Here is a 14,119-nt window from a genome sequence, read left to right as displayed (position 1 = left end):
TACGGTACCAACTTTGAATACTGAAAACTAGAACCGTATCATACTGAATTTACTTTGTATTTGCAAAAAACGATTCGGAATTAAATCGGTGTTATAAAATGGTTTAAATACGGTATATAGTGCCATACAATTTTAGTACGAACGAACCCATGCCACTTATTGTTAGTTCATTAAGATCCTAATAAAATTATGATCAAACAATCGATAGAATCTGATATTAACAGAGACAACGCAAGTAATCTAAAACGATGAGTGAATGGCAAAGCAAGTAAATCTAATTAAAGATAGGGTAAAGTGTTTTAATTGTAAAATTACATTTACGGTACCAATTCGGTATGGTTTCGGTACATACCAACGATATGAGTACCTGAAACCAGAAACGTACCGAAAAAATTTGGTTTAGGTACGCGTACCGTACCGAATTTTGAACGGTGTGGTTTTAGACAATGCGGCTCGGTAGGGTTAAAAGGTTTAGATAAGCAATTGACACCCTTACAAATAATAATATGAAGAGTTTTTTATGTATAGATCCCAACCAGACTAACGTCGTTAGCTGCTGTTAATTATATTCAAATTTTAAACATGGAATGACCAAAATGCCTCTCAAATTATTTAATATATTGTGTTATAATTTTATTTTATTTTTTTATAACAATTCATTCAAGATAATTGAAAACCGAGCTACAACAAGCATCTGAGACACAAGCGTTTTGGAGCCAATAAGTGGAAACCGGCCAACTCGAGAGAGAGAGAGAGAGAGAGAGAGAGAGAGAGAGAGAGAGAGAGAGAGAGAGAGAGAGAGAGAGATGACCTTCTTAGTGAGGGAATTCGCAACTAAGTTGGACTCCCTATAAATAAAAGACAAATAGCACCTAACAAACTTAGATGCAAGGTACATAATATCATCAATAATCACTTGAGCTTCAACTCTACAACCTTTTCCTTGGTTCCTTAGGCAAGTAATGAGCTCCAAACAGTTCGATTCTAGCGACTATTGAATCATAGCATTCTCCAAGGGCGTGGAGCACTCCATGTATGAGGCCCAAAGCTTCACCAATAAAAGGACAAGTAAACTAGGTTGGGAAGGGGATGCCTAGCTTGCAGATACCCATGTGGTCTCTAATTACAACGTCGATTCCACCCGCATTCGAGTCTTTTTTTGTTGTAGCATCGGAGTTGATTTTAACCCAACCTTCTTGTGGCGCTGCTCATTCATTCTTTTGATGGAAAGGAGTAGAGTTTTTGAGAGTAGAAGTTGGTTGGGAACCCATAAATTCCTTGTGAGCTCTCTCTACTTTGATGGTTACTTTAGTAGGTTGCCAAGTATTGTTGTTGAAGATGAGGTCACTTCTAGCTGTCCAGAGGTATCATAGCAACAAAGAGGCTTTCCCAGCAATCCTGTTGTAACTCTTTCTACTATCTTCTTTAAAGGCACCCCACGAATCAATAAGCTCATGTATCATCTGCTCTTGATTTTCTCTATGGTTTAATTCGGATCCGAATCGACTGTTTCTCGCAAACTCACACTTGAGAATGACATGTTGAATTGATTCTGGACCCTTCCCACATCTCATACAGTTCGAATCCACTAGGATATTTCAATGCTATAGGGCATGGGTTGTAGGCAGTCCACACACACATGCTCGCCATAGGAATTGTTAATTTTTTGGCAAGGTTGGATAACCTCAAATACTCTTCCATGTGCTATCTGGAACTTCATCCCAATTGTTCCCTTTCGAGGATGACGTTTTTTTTTTCCTCCCAAAATTAGATTGTAGGCTGATCTCGTTGAGAAGTTGTCGTTTCTGGCTACAACCCATAAAAAGTATCCTCTTTGCTGAATAGGCTAAGTTGGATCTTCTGAATTTCTATTACATTTTTCTCTTCAAATAGGGCTTCAACGATTTGGTAGTTCTAGCAGTTGTTTTATTTGTCTATCAGTTATGATACAAGTAGAATATTGCAACTATTATAATTGAATACAACTGATGCTCTTTAGCCATTCACAATAAGTAATATATATATATATATATATATATAAATAACAAAATATATTAAATAATTTGAAGAGTATTTTGATTTCTCCAAGTTTGAAAATGGTTGGGCCCACACATAATATTGCACAAAGGGAACGCAATATTAGTTTTTGGTGTTGATACGAAATCCTGCTCGTCCTTCCTGTCACATTCCTGCAAAATACGTGCTTGACCTTGGGTGGTTAAGGTACGTCTCCAACGAGCAAGTCAGTACCAATGATATGATATCAACTACTCAATAGATAATTCAAGTAATTTATCACACATAATATGAATACTTACTACATAAAGCCTGCCTGAAGTGGTTATATAGTTTTAGATATTAGAGTTAGACTCCAAATATAACTCTAAGATGAGTTGTGTTAGGGAAGTGACTCTAGGAATAGTTATTCACCTGACTTATTCTTCTAGGTAGTTGACAGATGATAAAAGTTTACCTTGATCGGGCACCCTTAACATAATGGTCGGACCGTCCATTAACACCATGATCGAGACAACTGTATTGAACCCATTGGTCGGACCGATCAGGGTAGAATAACTATTTTTAGTTATTAACAGGTCCACTAAGGGACTCACACATAAAAAAGTATAATCTAAGTAGATTAATGGGTAAAAAATATAAAATATTTAATGGGCGCTGTTATTACTTATTAGGTCCCTCCGTGCACCGAGTCACCCAGTGGTTGAATATTAACACCGGTCCAATACACTTGAACTTGACAGTTGTCGTAGTCATAATGGGTAAACCGGCCCTACAAGCAAAAGGAATTTGGTTTGTTTTCTTCGTACGCTCACGAGAAGTGAACGTGAAAGAGAAAACTAAAAAGACAATAAACCCCAGAAAGATGATCAAAAGCGAAGTGCACTGGTGGAGAAAAAGGTTGTAGAAACAATGACATTTTGGTAATTAAGAAACATAGTCCCGGCTTTAAAATGCTCACGCGAAAATCACTCATCCCACCAAAAATCGATTTTCCGCCGAGCCTTTCAGCAGTTGCAGAGTTGCAGAGTTCATAAAAATGGATCAGGTACGAATCCGAAACCCTAGAAAACTTAACTCTTCATTCTTGAATGTTTTTACGACATTGTGAAAGAGTTTCGCTGTCTCAGGCATGAATCTAAAGGATCCTTTTAAAGTTTCTATATAATATCAAATGACAAGCAGAATCGTTTTTCAAGTCCCTAGAGTTGGAAATCTTATTGTGCTCAAGTTAGAGTCATTAACTTTTCCCCTTAAAACATCTGCATGGTCTTTTAACATCGTTCGAACGGTTCTCTTTGCCTATTTGCTGCCATAAGTTTTATTTGTTATTTCTATTTTGTAATCTGACGGAGTCGTTCGAACAAATGACTTCGAGAAGGATTCAAATTCTCGAGTTTGATTACTACCGAATTAAGCTTTTTTTTCTGCCTTTTTTGCATCAGTACTCTGTAGATCTAAGCTGTCCAAGAATATATGATTTCCCCCCTCCTGTAACTGTTTTCTTTAATGATTCTTTGCGCACTGATTCTGTTACTATCCATTTGTAGGTATCCCCTTCTTTTGTGATGGGCTCGATGGAGGAAGACCAGAATACGATGAAATACCTATATAATAGACTCCCTGGTTTTGGTTTCTCTCCTAGTGATGAACAACTAATTGGACATTACCTGAAACTGAAGCTTGAAGGAGCCGAAGATAAGGTACACTTGATCAAGGAAGTTGACATTAATAATTGGGACCCGGCAGCCCTACCAGGTACTCCGTATTTCTTTGTTCTGGTAATTTTTTGTAGCGTTAGTTCTTTGTTTCTTTTAAGTTCTAACAGGTACTCGTGTTGTGACAGAAATAGCTGTAGTACCCTCCATTACGGAGTGGTATTTCTTCTCTCGTCGAGAGAACAAGGAAGGAAGACTGGGTAACTGGGTCAGTCAGACACAACCAGAACCTGTCATGTCCGAAGCCGGCGAACAAGTACCTACAGTTTCTTCAGCCGTTTTGGGGACAAGAAAGAAGAGAAAACAGAGTGGATGTACGATGAGCTCACCAAGAGTAACGGCGAGGAACCATTGGCTGTGTTCCGCTTGCGTAAGGTGGAAATTATGCAGTGATCTGTTCCGGCTGTTCATATCAGTTTGAATTTTCTTTTGGGCGTATTTTCCAGTTTTAAAAGTGACATTAGTTTTGTATATTTGATTGATCTGTTTTTTCATTTTGAACCATCTAAGACGTTTGCAAGAGACAAGCTAGGAGACTCAGGTTTATACACAAGACTCCATGCATTTTTAAAAGGCACTACTTTTGTTAATGTTGCTTCTAGCCATTTAGAATTGGGATATGCGTATCTATCAAATGCAAATTAAAGTACTTTAAAATTCTTATAATTTGATTTATCATTTTATGCATGCTAAGGACAAAAGTTCTATTTGATTGTGGGCTTGACCCTGTAAAGACTATGCTCAAAGTCAAAGATGGATGACCATTATTTACAAGCTAATGGAGATGAATTAATTTTAATTCATATGGTTGGATGGTTGAAGTATTTTTTTGTAAATTTCCTACAAAACAGGGATCATGTTTTAAGAGAAAAAGACACTTGTCAATCATCCACCTATATAGATTGGAATTAATTTATATCTATGTAACCATGTGGGTGGAGGGTCTGGACTCCAGCTTAGGACGGATTTTTATTTGCGGCAGCAGCTGCCGACGGCTCAGATGCAGCCACGTAATCAAAATTACATCGAACGGTTGTAAAATAAAAAGCAAGAATATATATGTAAATATAAATAATTATTATTTCATCTAAAAGGTTAAAAGTCTTGAAATTTAAAAAATCAATCCCTCCAACCGACCCAATCCCCAAATTCCCAAATACCTTTGTGCGCTCCGCCTCTTCATCGTTCCACCGCCACCTCCACCTCCACCTATAGACTTCGCCGGTACCTTCGATGATCGTTGTCGCGGGCAAAAGTTATGAAAGAAGCAGCGGCATCAGATCTGTCGTCGATGGATCCATTGTAGAGGGTAGCGATCTGTTCCAGATGATTTAGAGAATGGTTTGTTGGTTGCGATGGGAGGGAGAGTGAGCAGTAACCAAGGTACTCATCATCGCGGTTGTGTCGGAGGCGGAAACACAGAGGAACCAGGAAACATCACCGATGGAGTTTTCAAGCTGAGAACCCATCTTCTTGAAAGCAGCGGCGGGGTTGATGGTGTAGACAAGCTTCATGAGGCCATGGGCACGACACTTGAAGACAACAGCGAGGGCCTTGTCGAGTACCTGCTCTGTGTCATCGATGATCCGGCAAGTTGGGCGCTCGTAGAAGTCGGAGCTAGCACAGGCAGCCTGACGGAGTAGGGCAGCGATTTCTCCGTTTTGGATTTAAACCATGCACAGTCATCCTTCCAGGTATGGTGGGCTTTGTCGGCGAATTTGATCACCTGATCCGCCAATTGAATTGGCTTCGCAAGGATCTCCTTCAGATGTCCGCCATGGCCAACCCACAAGAGATGGAACAAGATCAACACCACAGCAGAACCCTTAAACCAAAGGAACCAAAAAAGCAAAAAATCACAGAAATAATGAATGCATAAATAAACGAAGACGAGCTACTTGTTTACTGATCTGCAGAATGGATGGACATAGGCAACGCTCTGTTACTGTTCACCGAATGGATATATGGGATTTGGGGGTGGGTATACGAGGGATTCATTTTGTAAATTAATAATCTCTAAACCTGTAAAATGTAAAACTAAAAAATAAATATTTACAAATTAATCCAGTCTATTGATTTTCAACCATTCGATCAAAATGTATTCATGTGGCAACATCAGAGCATTTGGTGGAGGCTTCTCTGACCTTTTTGCTCAAGATATACTCAAATCTCCATAGAACCCCAATTGGAGGTCTTATTGCCATACAAGCTAGGTGTTGGTGATGCAGTTATTCGCAGATGGCATTCCAGTGGAAACGATGGACAAAGAGCTCACAAAAGTAGAGTGGTTAGAGGTGGCCTTAGGACACAGCATAGATGGGAAAGGAAAACGTATTAGACGTTAAGGCACTGGGTGAAGCGAGAGTAGTTATTGCATATTAGGTGGGGGTTGAGTTGCATAATTGCATTGCTTAAGCCATGAGCCGCAAGAGACCACTCCCTATATACTTACCAAGAGGCTAGCGTGAGGGAAGCATGGGCTGTGCACCCAAGTGGTGTTAATGGATACTAGACAGGTAAGTTGAGACTTGAAGTGATAATGGGCGTTGCACCCAAATTTGACCATAGAGCTTTGAAGCAAACAGAATGCAGGAAACAAAAGGTTGGGAAGTTCTTGGATTTTTTATCAACCCAAAAAAAAAAAAATAGCAATCTTGATTTGAACAGTTGCGCTGAAGATCTGTGTTTCTCAAAGAGTTTGAAAGAGCGCCTGCGTCCACTTTCTTAACCTGGGAGCCAACAATTTCGTCGGTAATACTACAGATCAGGCTGCAGTTTGAGAATTGACGAGGGTGCTTGTTTTAAGATGAAGAAAATGGGTGAAGAAAAACGAGTGGAGAGAGTATTTCTCCGCCAATCTTTCCTCGGATCTATTTATAAATAAAGGATAAAACGATATTCTCCTCTCAATTTTATTCTTCTTCTTTTTCTCCCTTTTCTTTTGGTCCAATGGCGTTCACGATTACAAAGATCCTGAATCTAGAGGGTGATTATGGGCCAGCTTGTCGGGCTGGAAACAGAAGAGGCCCTCTTGCTAAGGAATTCCCTGCACCAAGTATCGTCTAATCAGTCTTACCAAAAAGATAAAAATAAAAAAAAAAAAGATTAAAATTTATGTGACAATCATATCTCTCACCGGATGCCAATAAGGTAATCCTTGAATTAGCTTCTCATTTATTGGGTGAAGAAATATATATATATAAAGAACAAAACGCCCCATGCCTTGATCAAGTGCATTATTTTGCAGTTAGGAAACTTAAATCTGGAAAATGAGAGATGTCTATAATGCACTACCTAATATATGACAACGCGTGATTGGGCAAGACCTTTCTGAGTAGCAATGACCATCATACGAATGAACGTTCAAAACAGAGGCAAACTTGCAGGGAAGCGTACATGCATCCACTGCTTTTCGTAAGATGCCATATGGTCCCAGCCAATTTCATTCAGCAAAGAGAGCTTCATGTCATACAGTTTCTTCTTCGGCGGCTCCACTTCATCTTGAATTATTTCATTCAGCACCTGGTCAAACATATGAGAATGTTAGCAAATGATATCAGAAACTTCTACAAGATTAATGTTGATACCTATTGTAATTACATTTTGGGATTCAGCCATAATCATGGTATTTGAGCTTATTTGAGCTCACTCCCAAGTGGTTTGCTAGCCCCCATTTCCCAAGTTTGAATCCTCTCTGCTCCTCTGTTTCTCACATTGGGCAGTTGTGCGCTCTTTTGCCTGGACAAGGAATCACTACCGGTTTCTCTAGACTATACTAGGCCTCCAAAGGAACTACACTGATGGGTCAGTGCTTGCACTAGTAGTTCATGGGGCTAATGCTTGCATAGGTCAAACTTGAAAGTCTGAACACTGCATGGCCAGGGGCACAAGGTCACCACTGCATCCCCACTTTTCCTACCCCCCCCCCCCCAAAAAAAAAAAAAAAAAAAGTCATGTTTGAACTCTAGCGAATGTCTAGTTTCAACAGTTTCTAATTCTCAAGTAAGATGCCAAAATACGCCATCCCTGGTGAATGCGTGCATATATGCACTGGTTACACCATTGTTGAAGTCAAACAAACTAGAGGCCTTACGCTCCACTACGGCAACTTTCCAAGGCAAACTTAACAAAATACAGTACCAACTTTAAGTCCAGCCAGCAAAAGTATAATAATGATGAAAGAAAATGAAATATAGCTTCTTGTCTCATCTTCAACGCACAATCTAATGAGAGACATGGTCTGCACAATGTTTAACAAGAGAATTTTCCTTTGGGTGGCAGGGGTGGGGTAGGGTGCACCAACTTGCATATTTAATTTGTATTTTGTCCATTTTGGTAGCAACTGGTGAATTTCTTCGCATCCTAAAAGATTTGTAAATCTATTTTCAACTGACAGCCCCAAGGTTTCATCAAAAACTATGCCAATAATTTGCCAAATCACGATGGTAAGCCACCGGTGAAACCAAAAGAAAGAACTGAAAACAAAATTCAAATAACCTGCAATTGAATAAACATTAGGAAAAAAAAAGAACTGAATACAAAATTCAGATAAGCTACAACAGAATAAACATGATGAAAATTCTGCCAGAACCCGCATAAATTAGGTTTGCAGCTCCAGCGAATAAGGATCAAAGAGGAGGTGGTGTAGCACTCTAAAGACCAAACGAGTTAAATGTTATCAGCTCAAAAGCTACACCGCAATTGAGAACCTTTAGCACTTCAGTCATTTCCACATGTCAGAGACTACGCTCTAACTCTATCTCAGAGGTAAGTTTTGAACATACGGTTTCATATGGTATCTTTGTAAAACCAACCATAACTTCCAATTGGCAGTTGGTTACAAGTCATTTAGTCACCGTTTAGTTCTCAGACCAATGGGAGCACTCATGTGTCAATACAATACTCTGAAAGCTGTTCCAAGAATAATATTTGTTTGGGGCTGTTTTAGGAAAAAGAAGGAAGAAGATGAAGAAACCTTCTCCCTCCCCCTCCTCTCTAACTCCTCTAGAGACCTCACTGTTTGGCTCCCCTCCCCCTCAAAAACCTTCTCCACCTCTTTTGCCTGGAACCTCCTCAGACCCCATAGTCCTAAGCCCCCCTGGCCCCCCTAGTTTGGTTCAAAGGCTTCATTCCCCACCACTCCCTTACCCTCTGGAGAGCCCTTAACCTTGTCCTCCCCACCCAATCCTTCCTTATTGACTGCCATATTCCTGCTAAACCAAATTGCATCCTTTGTTGGAACGGTGTGGAGAACCTGGAGCACATTATCTTTTCTTGCCCCTTCTCCAAATCTATCTGGGGAAAAGCCCTAGCTTCCATTTGGCCCCGTTCGAGGCAATCCTATGGGTTCTTTCGAGATTGGTCTTGTATTTTGAGAAACTTTTCAGGCTCTTCCATTTGTGATCGGATGGGTAAACTACTGTACTATGCCTTGATCCACCACCTATGGTGGGAGCGCAATCTTCGGAGATGGACATCCAAATCCCGCTCAATAGATAGGATTTGAAACGCTATTTATTTTGATGTTTCTTCTAGACTGTTAGCGATTCCCCATCCCCTTGTTGATGATACCCTAAGGAACAGACTTATTGTTGTCTCCTGGGGTCTTAATTCTTCTTTTAGGCCTTCTGCTTAAAGGCCTCGAAATCTTGTTTCTTTGTTTAATATATTTTTTATTCATAAAAAAATTAAAAAAAGGATGAAGAAAAATCCCATAATCGATGGTGCAACATATGGTTGGTTTGAGATGAACCACCAAATCTGATATGCAGAACTAGAGATTTTCTCAGCTGTCCTATATTCAGATGACCACCAGATGCTAGCACATATGCAGTTATATTCATGTATCTGGGATTGGTTTCCAACATTAAGTTCTTCGGGGGCCTTTTTTGTCTTCTTTTGCCTCGTATAAAATGAAACTAGAAATAGTTCTCTCTGACTTTAGTGCTTTATTATTTGATTGTAAATTCTATGGGCAATTAGATGCTTGAACCTCTTGACGGATGCAACTAAGTAGCTTACCTTTAATGCTGTCCCGATTCTTCCAGCACGTCTTTCGCGTACAACCAAAAGTTTTCTGTACTTGGAGGACTTTACATCCGCCCATCTTGTAAGTTCTTTGAAGTTCTCTTCAAACAAATCTCGCTGGTAGCCAGAGTCTGCCTTGGATTCCTCCGTTGCCTCACCTGAGTCTTTGGTACCTACTGTGGTTCCTGCTGGTGCTTTCATTCCCTGCCATAAAGTTGAAAAGCTTGGGACTCAAACAGACCTTCATGACTTATAAGTATAGAACATAGTAAAAAAGTTTATATCCAGCAAAAACAAGCTTTGAATTGGTTAGATACTGTCAGTATAGAGAACCAATAGTTATTGTCGGCATACCTATTGCACGTGTAGAGACTTATTTTTAGCTATTGGCATGACACTAGATCTCTAAGTTGTTTTTATTACCCAATGGGTGACAGACTGACAGGTTCCCTTCCCCCCACCCCCCCCCCCCAAATTTTTTTTTTTTTTTTTTTTTCCCCCTTTTTTAAGGTAAAGTAAACAAGAAATTTCATATCCTTCAACTCTATAAGGAAGTCAGCATGATTGTAGTTTGGAAAGATCCAGCAAATTCTAACACTGCCTTTTAAGTTAAGTATTTTGTGCACAACTCAGACACTTAAAGCATTAAAGTGATAAGTATACTATGTAGGTTACTGGGACACACTGCTCATGCAAAGTTCAATACAATATACAAGAACAAATATGTTTTCATTGATTTTCTCACTATGAAGCTAAATGAGTAATGACCACCATTAAGAAACACTATAGAGAACTAGTAAAGTATTTAACAGCGCTCAACAGCTGGCTCTTTAACAATGTAGATTTTCTGAAGTTTGACAATACAATATTGTGTAAATAGAAACTTCGAATTAGGGTTCCAAAAAATAAAAAATAAAAAAGAACGGAACTTAATCCCTCCAATCACTGAGACTAAGATGTGGATGTCCAGCAGCAGAAACATATTGGCTTATCATGTGGTCATACTTAAATATAACAAAGACCACACTTGAGAATTATACCTTGCAATGTTCGATCTCTGCAAGTGCACGCCCCTTTTGGTACAATGCCTCAACTAACTGGTCATGGGCGAGCTCAATTTTCTTCTTGATTTTCTACAAAAAGAAACAAAGAAAGAAAGAAAATCACAGCATATAATTACATATAGAAATGTGATCTCTTGATAAAATAGCCTACAATGCAAGTCATAAAAATTTAAAACTCAGGCTTTGGCAGTTAGCACAAATGTTGCTGGCTACATGGATCCTCCTACTCCAATCAACTCCATTAAATGGCATTCTTGTTTTTGGTCCTTAGCAGTTCTATTTATTTCTTCACCTTGTCTTGTATTGTCATTTTAGGCTTGTATCCAACTCATTTTGTTCCTCCAATCTAAATCAAATCACTCCACATCGGAATTATTCCTAAAGGGCAACCTGGTGCCAAAGGCCTCCACATTAGCACAGTCCACGAAGGCAGTTTTGGAATTATTCCTAAATAAAACTCTAATTCGTCCATTCATTTTTCTCTTTCTAAGTTTGTCTGCTCATTCTTCTCAACTACACTAAGTTTCTTTAAATGTTATCTCTCACTGCACAACATTCAGCTCCACATGCAACTGTTCAAAATAATTAGGAAAAAAGATATTCGGGGGAAAACACATGCAGAAACTTCTCATGTGCTAAAATCATGGTGCCCCTGAAGTTTACCTACAGTTAGCACAGCCAAGCCACCAGAAAACCAAATTCATGGAGTCATGATTTTATAACAAGCAGACCTTCTCAATTAACTTAGGACATTAATTTTATAATTACTATTCCTGTTAAGAAAGCAGCAGAAATAGCTATTTACCTCTCCCTCATCATCTTCAGGGTCAGTTTTCACAGATAAATATTTAGCCAGCTCATCTTTGTCAATACTATCAATCACATCATTTGCTGCTTCAATAACCTGCAAAGTGGCAATTCACAATTATAACAAACCTACTAAAGGTTAAATGCCTCCACCGGTGTCAATAAAATATTAGTTTGGAAGTGTAAATTATGAAAAGGTCAACAATGCCATTAATTCGAAGTATGTCTAGTCTATAGGCTATGGACCAACCAATTTTTCATGGTATTGTAAGAAAGGAAACATGCTTGACTTCTAAGTTAACGTAAAATTGCAACATGATGGGGGGGGGGGGGAATCCCATTGTGGGGAGGGGTTGGAGGTGAATGAATCGGACAGGTGACGATGTAGATAGGTTACAAAATGAGTTAATCTCAACCAGAACTTGCTTATCTGGTTCTAATGTTGGGGCATGGGGGAGGTGAAGGAAGCCATGCCTAAGGAAAGGGCAAGTGGCAGCTGGCCCCACTTAAGTTTTGAGGAATCAATGATGATATAGATAGGATGGGCTCTCTGAGTCAAAAGGCATGGGCTCTATGTCCCCTCCCTAAGAATTTGGAGATTTAAATCATATGCAAGTAGTTGGGTCCTAACATGGGTTTACATTGAAGGGTAAGGGGGAAAGCTAATCTATTGTAGTTTATAGATTTTAAGGTGGTGGTGTCTTGCGAAGGGCCAAAAAAAGATATTTATTTGGCTACTCAAACACTAATACAGCTACCATGCATTAGATATATGGTAGTTTCTCTAGGTGAGGCCCGGGAAAACATCCTTTGCTGTGCACAGCAGTGAACATATATACCAAATGATTGGTAGATGGATAGATAGATAGATAGATAGATAGATAGATAGATAAATAATAATATATCTATCTATATAAATAAATAAATAATAATAAATAATATATAAACAACTAGAACCAAAAAGGGAAAAAAAAATGAAAGAGGAATTAATAAGAATTATAGATGAATTTTCAAGAGCAAATTATTAAAAATAAATAATAATAATTTTGAATGCTAGTAACTTTCTACAACTTTCTAAAAACTCTCAAACGTGGAAGATTGTGCACCTATTTTTTAGGAATTGAATTATTAAAAAGAGAATCCAAAAAGATAAAAAGTATAACTAAATATATACATAAAGGTAGAGGGTAATTTGGGTAGTTCATAAGAGAAAATTAGTTGGGCAGGAAAAATTATCACAAAATTTGAGATTTCGTAATTATTTTAAAAAAAAAAGAATCTAATTGAGTAAAACTTTTTTAAAAATATCTTATTGAGTAAATTTTTTTTAAAATCTGACCATCTGGGAATTTTTCCCTATTATATATGGAGCAGTAGGTTGTACTTGTAGCATGGGTTTACATTTCAAGGGGAAAAGAAAAACTAATGCAGTTTACAGCGATCATGCAATACATATACTGTAGTTTCTCCACGTGAGTACTAGCGACTTGCATGTTTACCAGTGCTTAAAGTCTCTTATTCTTATTCAGCATTGCACAATCTAGATGTTATACTGAACCAGATTTTAAAAAATAATTTCTTACACTATCACAAAGTTCAAAACAAAGTAAATGCATGAGACTTTGGCTTCAAGATTTGCCATGACTTATCATCAAAGTCTTCTACACTTCAAATGCCCCAAACTACAGTGCTTGATTCAAAATTAGTTAGAAATAGAATAGGAGAACCCTTGATTCGTTTGACAAATTAGTTGAGATAGAACAGTAACAGGCACATGTATAGTCCAAAGGCCACTCTTCGAACCAAGGTTCTAAGAATCAGGATTAGATCAGGCATGTCAACCAATCATATCAAGATTTCTGAAAACTTAGTTAGATGGCCATATCCTAATGGATAACTAGCGAGTTCAGATGATCCACAATGGGACTATGGCTAATTTGACCTCTTGTACTGCCCTTAATATTATTGGCTCCAAATTTCTGGTAGTCAGATTGGTTACATCTGCCCATTGCAGGAGAAGAGAGTATAATTCAAAATTGCAACTAAAGGTTAAACATGGACCCCAATTAAATCTGAACCAGACAACAATAAAAATTTAACTTCAATTAGAGACTCCCAACCTCAAAAAACTGAGTTCCTGGCTTCTCATCTTTTCTGGAACCAAAATCACACAAGGCATTCCATAAGTAGAACCATCTAAGGTTTTCTTTTGAACATATAGCAACTCCAGGTACAACTTTAATTTCCCATTGCTGTACATTTTCCCATCACACATATCAAGGATCTACTTGGACTCAGACCTTCTACCAGCTCAAAATCATTATCAGCAATCAATCATAAGGTTAATTGCGACCCCTACTTTAAATCAAATTTGAATGGCCAAATTGATTTTGATTTTATTCTCTATTAGAACTTCAATTTCTAGGATGCATATTGTAAGCTTTTGAAAAGCTTGCCAAACAAATCCTCTTTTGGGTGAATAAATAA

At 38.4% G+C, this 14,119-nt stretch overlaps 2 protein-coding genes across 3 annotated transcripts in view; one reads left to right on the top strand and one right to left on the bottom strand.

Annotated features, from left to right (window-relative positions):
- Positions 1–2,992: 2,992 nt before the first annotated feature.
- On the top strand, positions 2,993–4,329 carry LOC149013858 (NAC domain-containing protein 96-like). Its single transcript, XM_089159974.1, has 3 exons — positions 2,993–3,064; positions 3,567–3,774; positions 3,863–4,329. The coding sequence occupies exons 1-3, from the start codon at positions 3,056–3,058 to the stop codon at positions 4,153–4,155; spliced, it is 510 nt and encodes a 169-aa protein (XP_089016100.1). The 5' UTR covers positions 2,993–3,055; the 3' UTR covers positions 4,156–4,329.
- Positions 4,330–6,070: 1,741 nt separating this feature from the next.
- The window catches only part of TPP2 (tripeptidyl peptidase ii), a 61,617-nt gene continuing 53,568 nt past the window's right edge, over positions 6,071–14,119 (bottom strand). The window contains exons 31-35 of one of the 2 annotated variants that reach the window (XR_016173925.1): positions 11,631–11,729; positions 10,802–10,894; positions 9,756–9,965; positions 7,029–7,256; positions 6,071–6,780 (exon numbers count right to left, since the gene is read on the bottom strand). Coding sequence is in view for 1 of the 2 variants with exons in the window: in XM_089158297.1 (XP_089014423.1) it covers positions 7,098–7,256; positions 9,756–9,965; positions 10,802–10,894; positions 11,631–11,729 (561 nt within the window). In the remaining variant the exon portion in view is untranslated. Of the gene's footprint in view, positions 6,781–6,850; positions 7,257–9,755; positions 9,966–10,801; positions 10,895–11,630; positions 11,730–14,119 lie in introns of those variants that run through there. The other variant, XM_089158297.1, reaches the window with a different exon arrangement.

The sequence above is a fragment of the Hakea prostrata genome, chromosome 6, assembly GCF_041222555.1.
Source record: "Hakea prostrata isolate BN-2017 chromosome 6, UWA_Hpros_2, whole genome shotgun sequence".
Lineage (NCBI taxonomy): Eukaryota > Viridiplantae > Streptophyta > Magnoliopsida > Proteales > Proteaceae > Hakea > Hakea prostrata.
The sequence above is the reverse complement of the archived record's forward strand: the minus strand, read 5'-3'. Positions and strand labels throughout refer to the sequence as shown.

What these genes read in the sequence shown, in the direction of transcription:
- LOC149013858 (XM_089159974.1), top strand. An exon ending in GGACCCGGCAGCCCTACCAG is followed by an intron (nt 3,775 to 3,862) that starts GTACTCCGTATT and finishes GTGTTGTGACAG; the next exon opens with AAATAGCTGTAGTACCCTCC.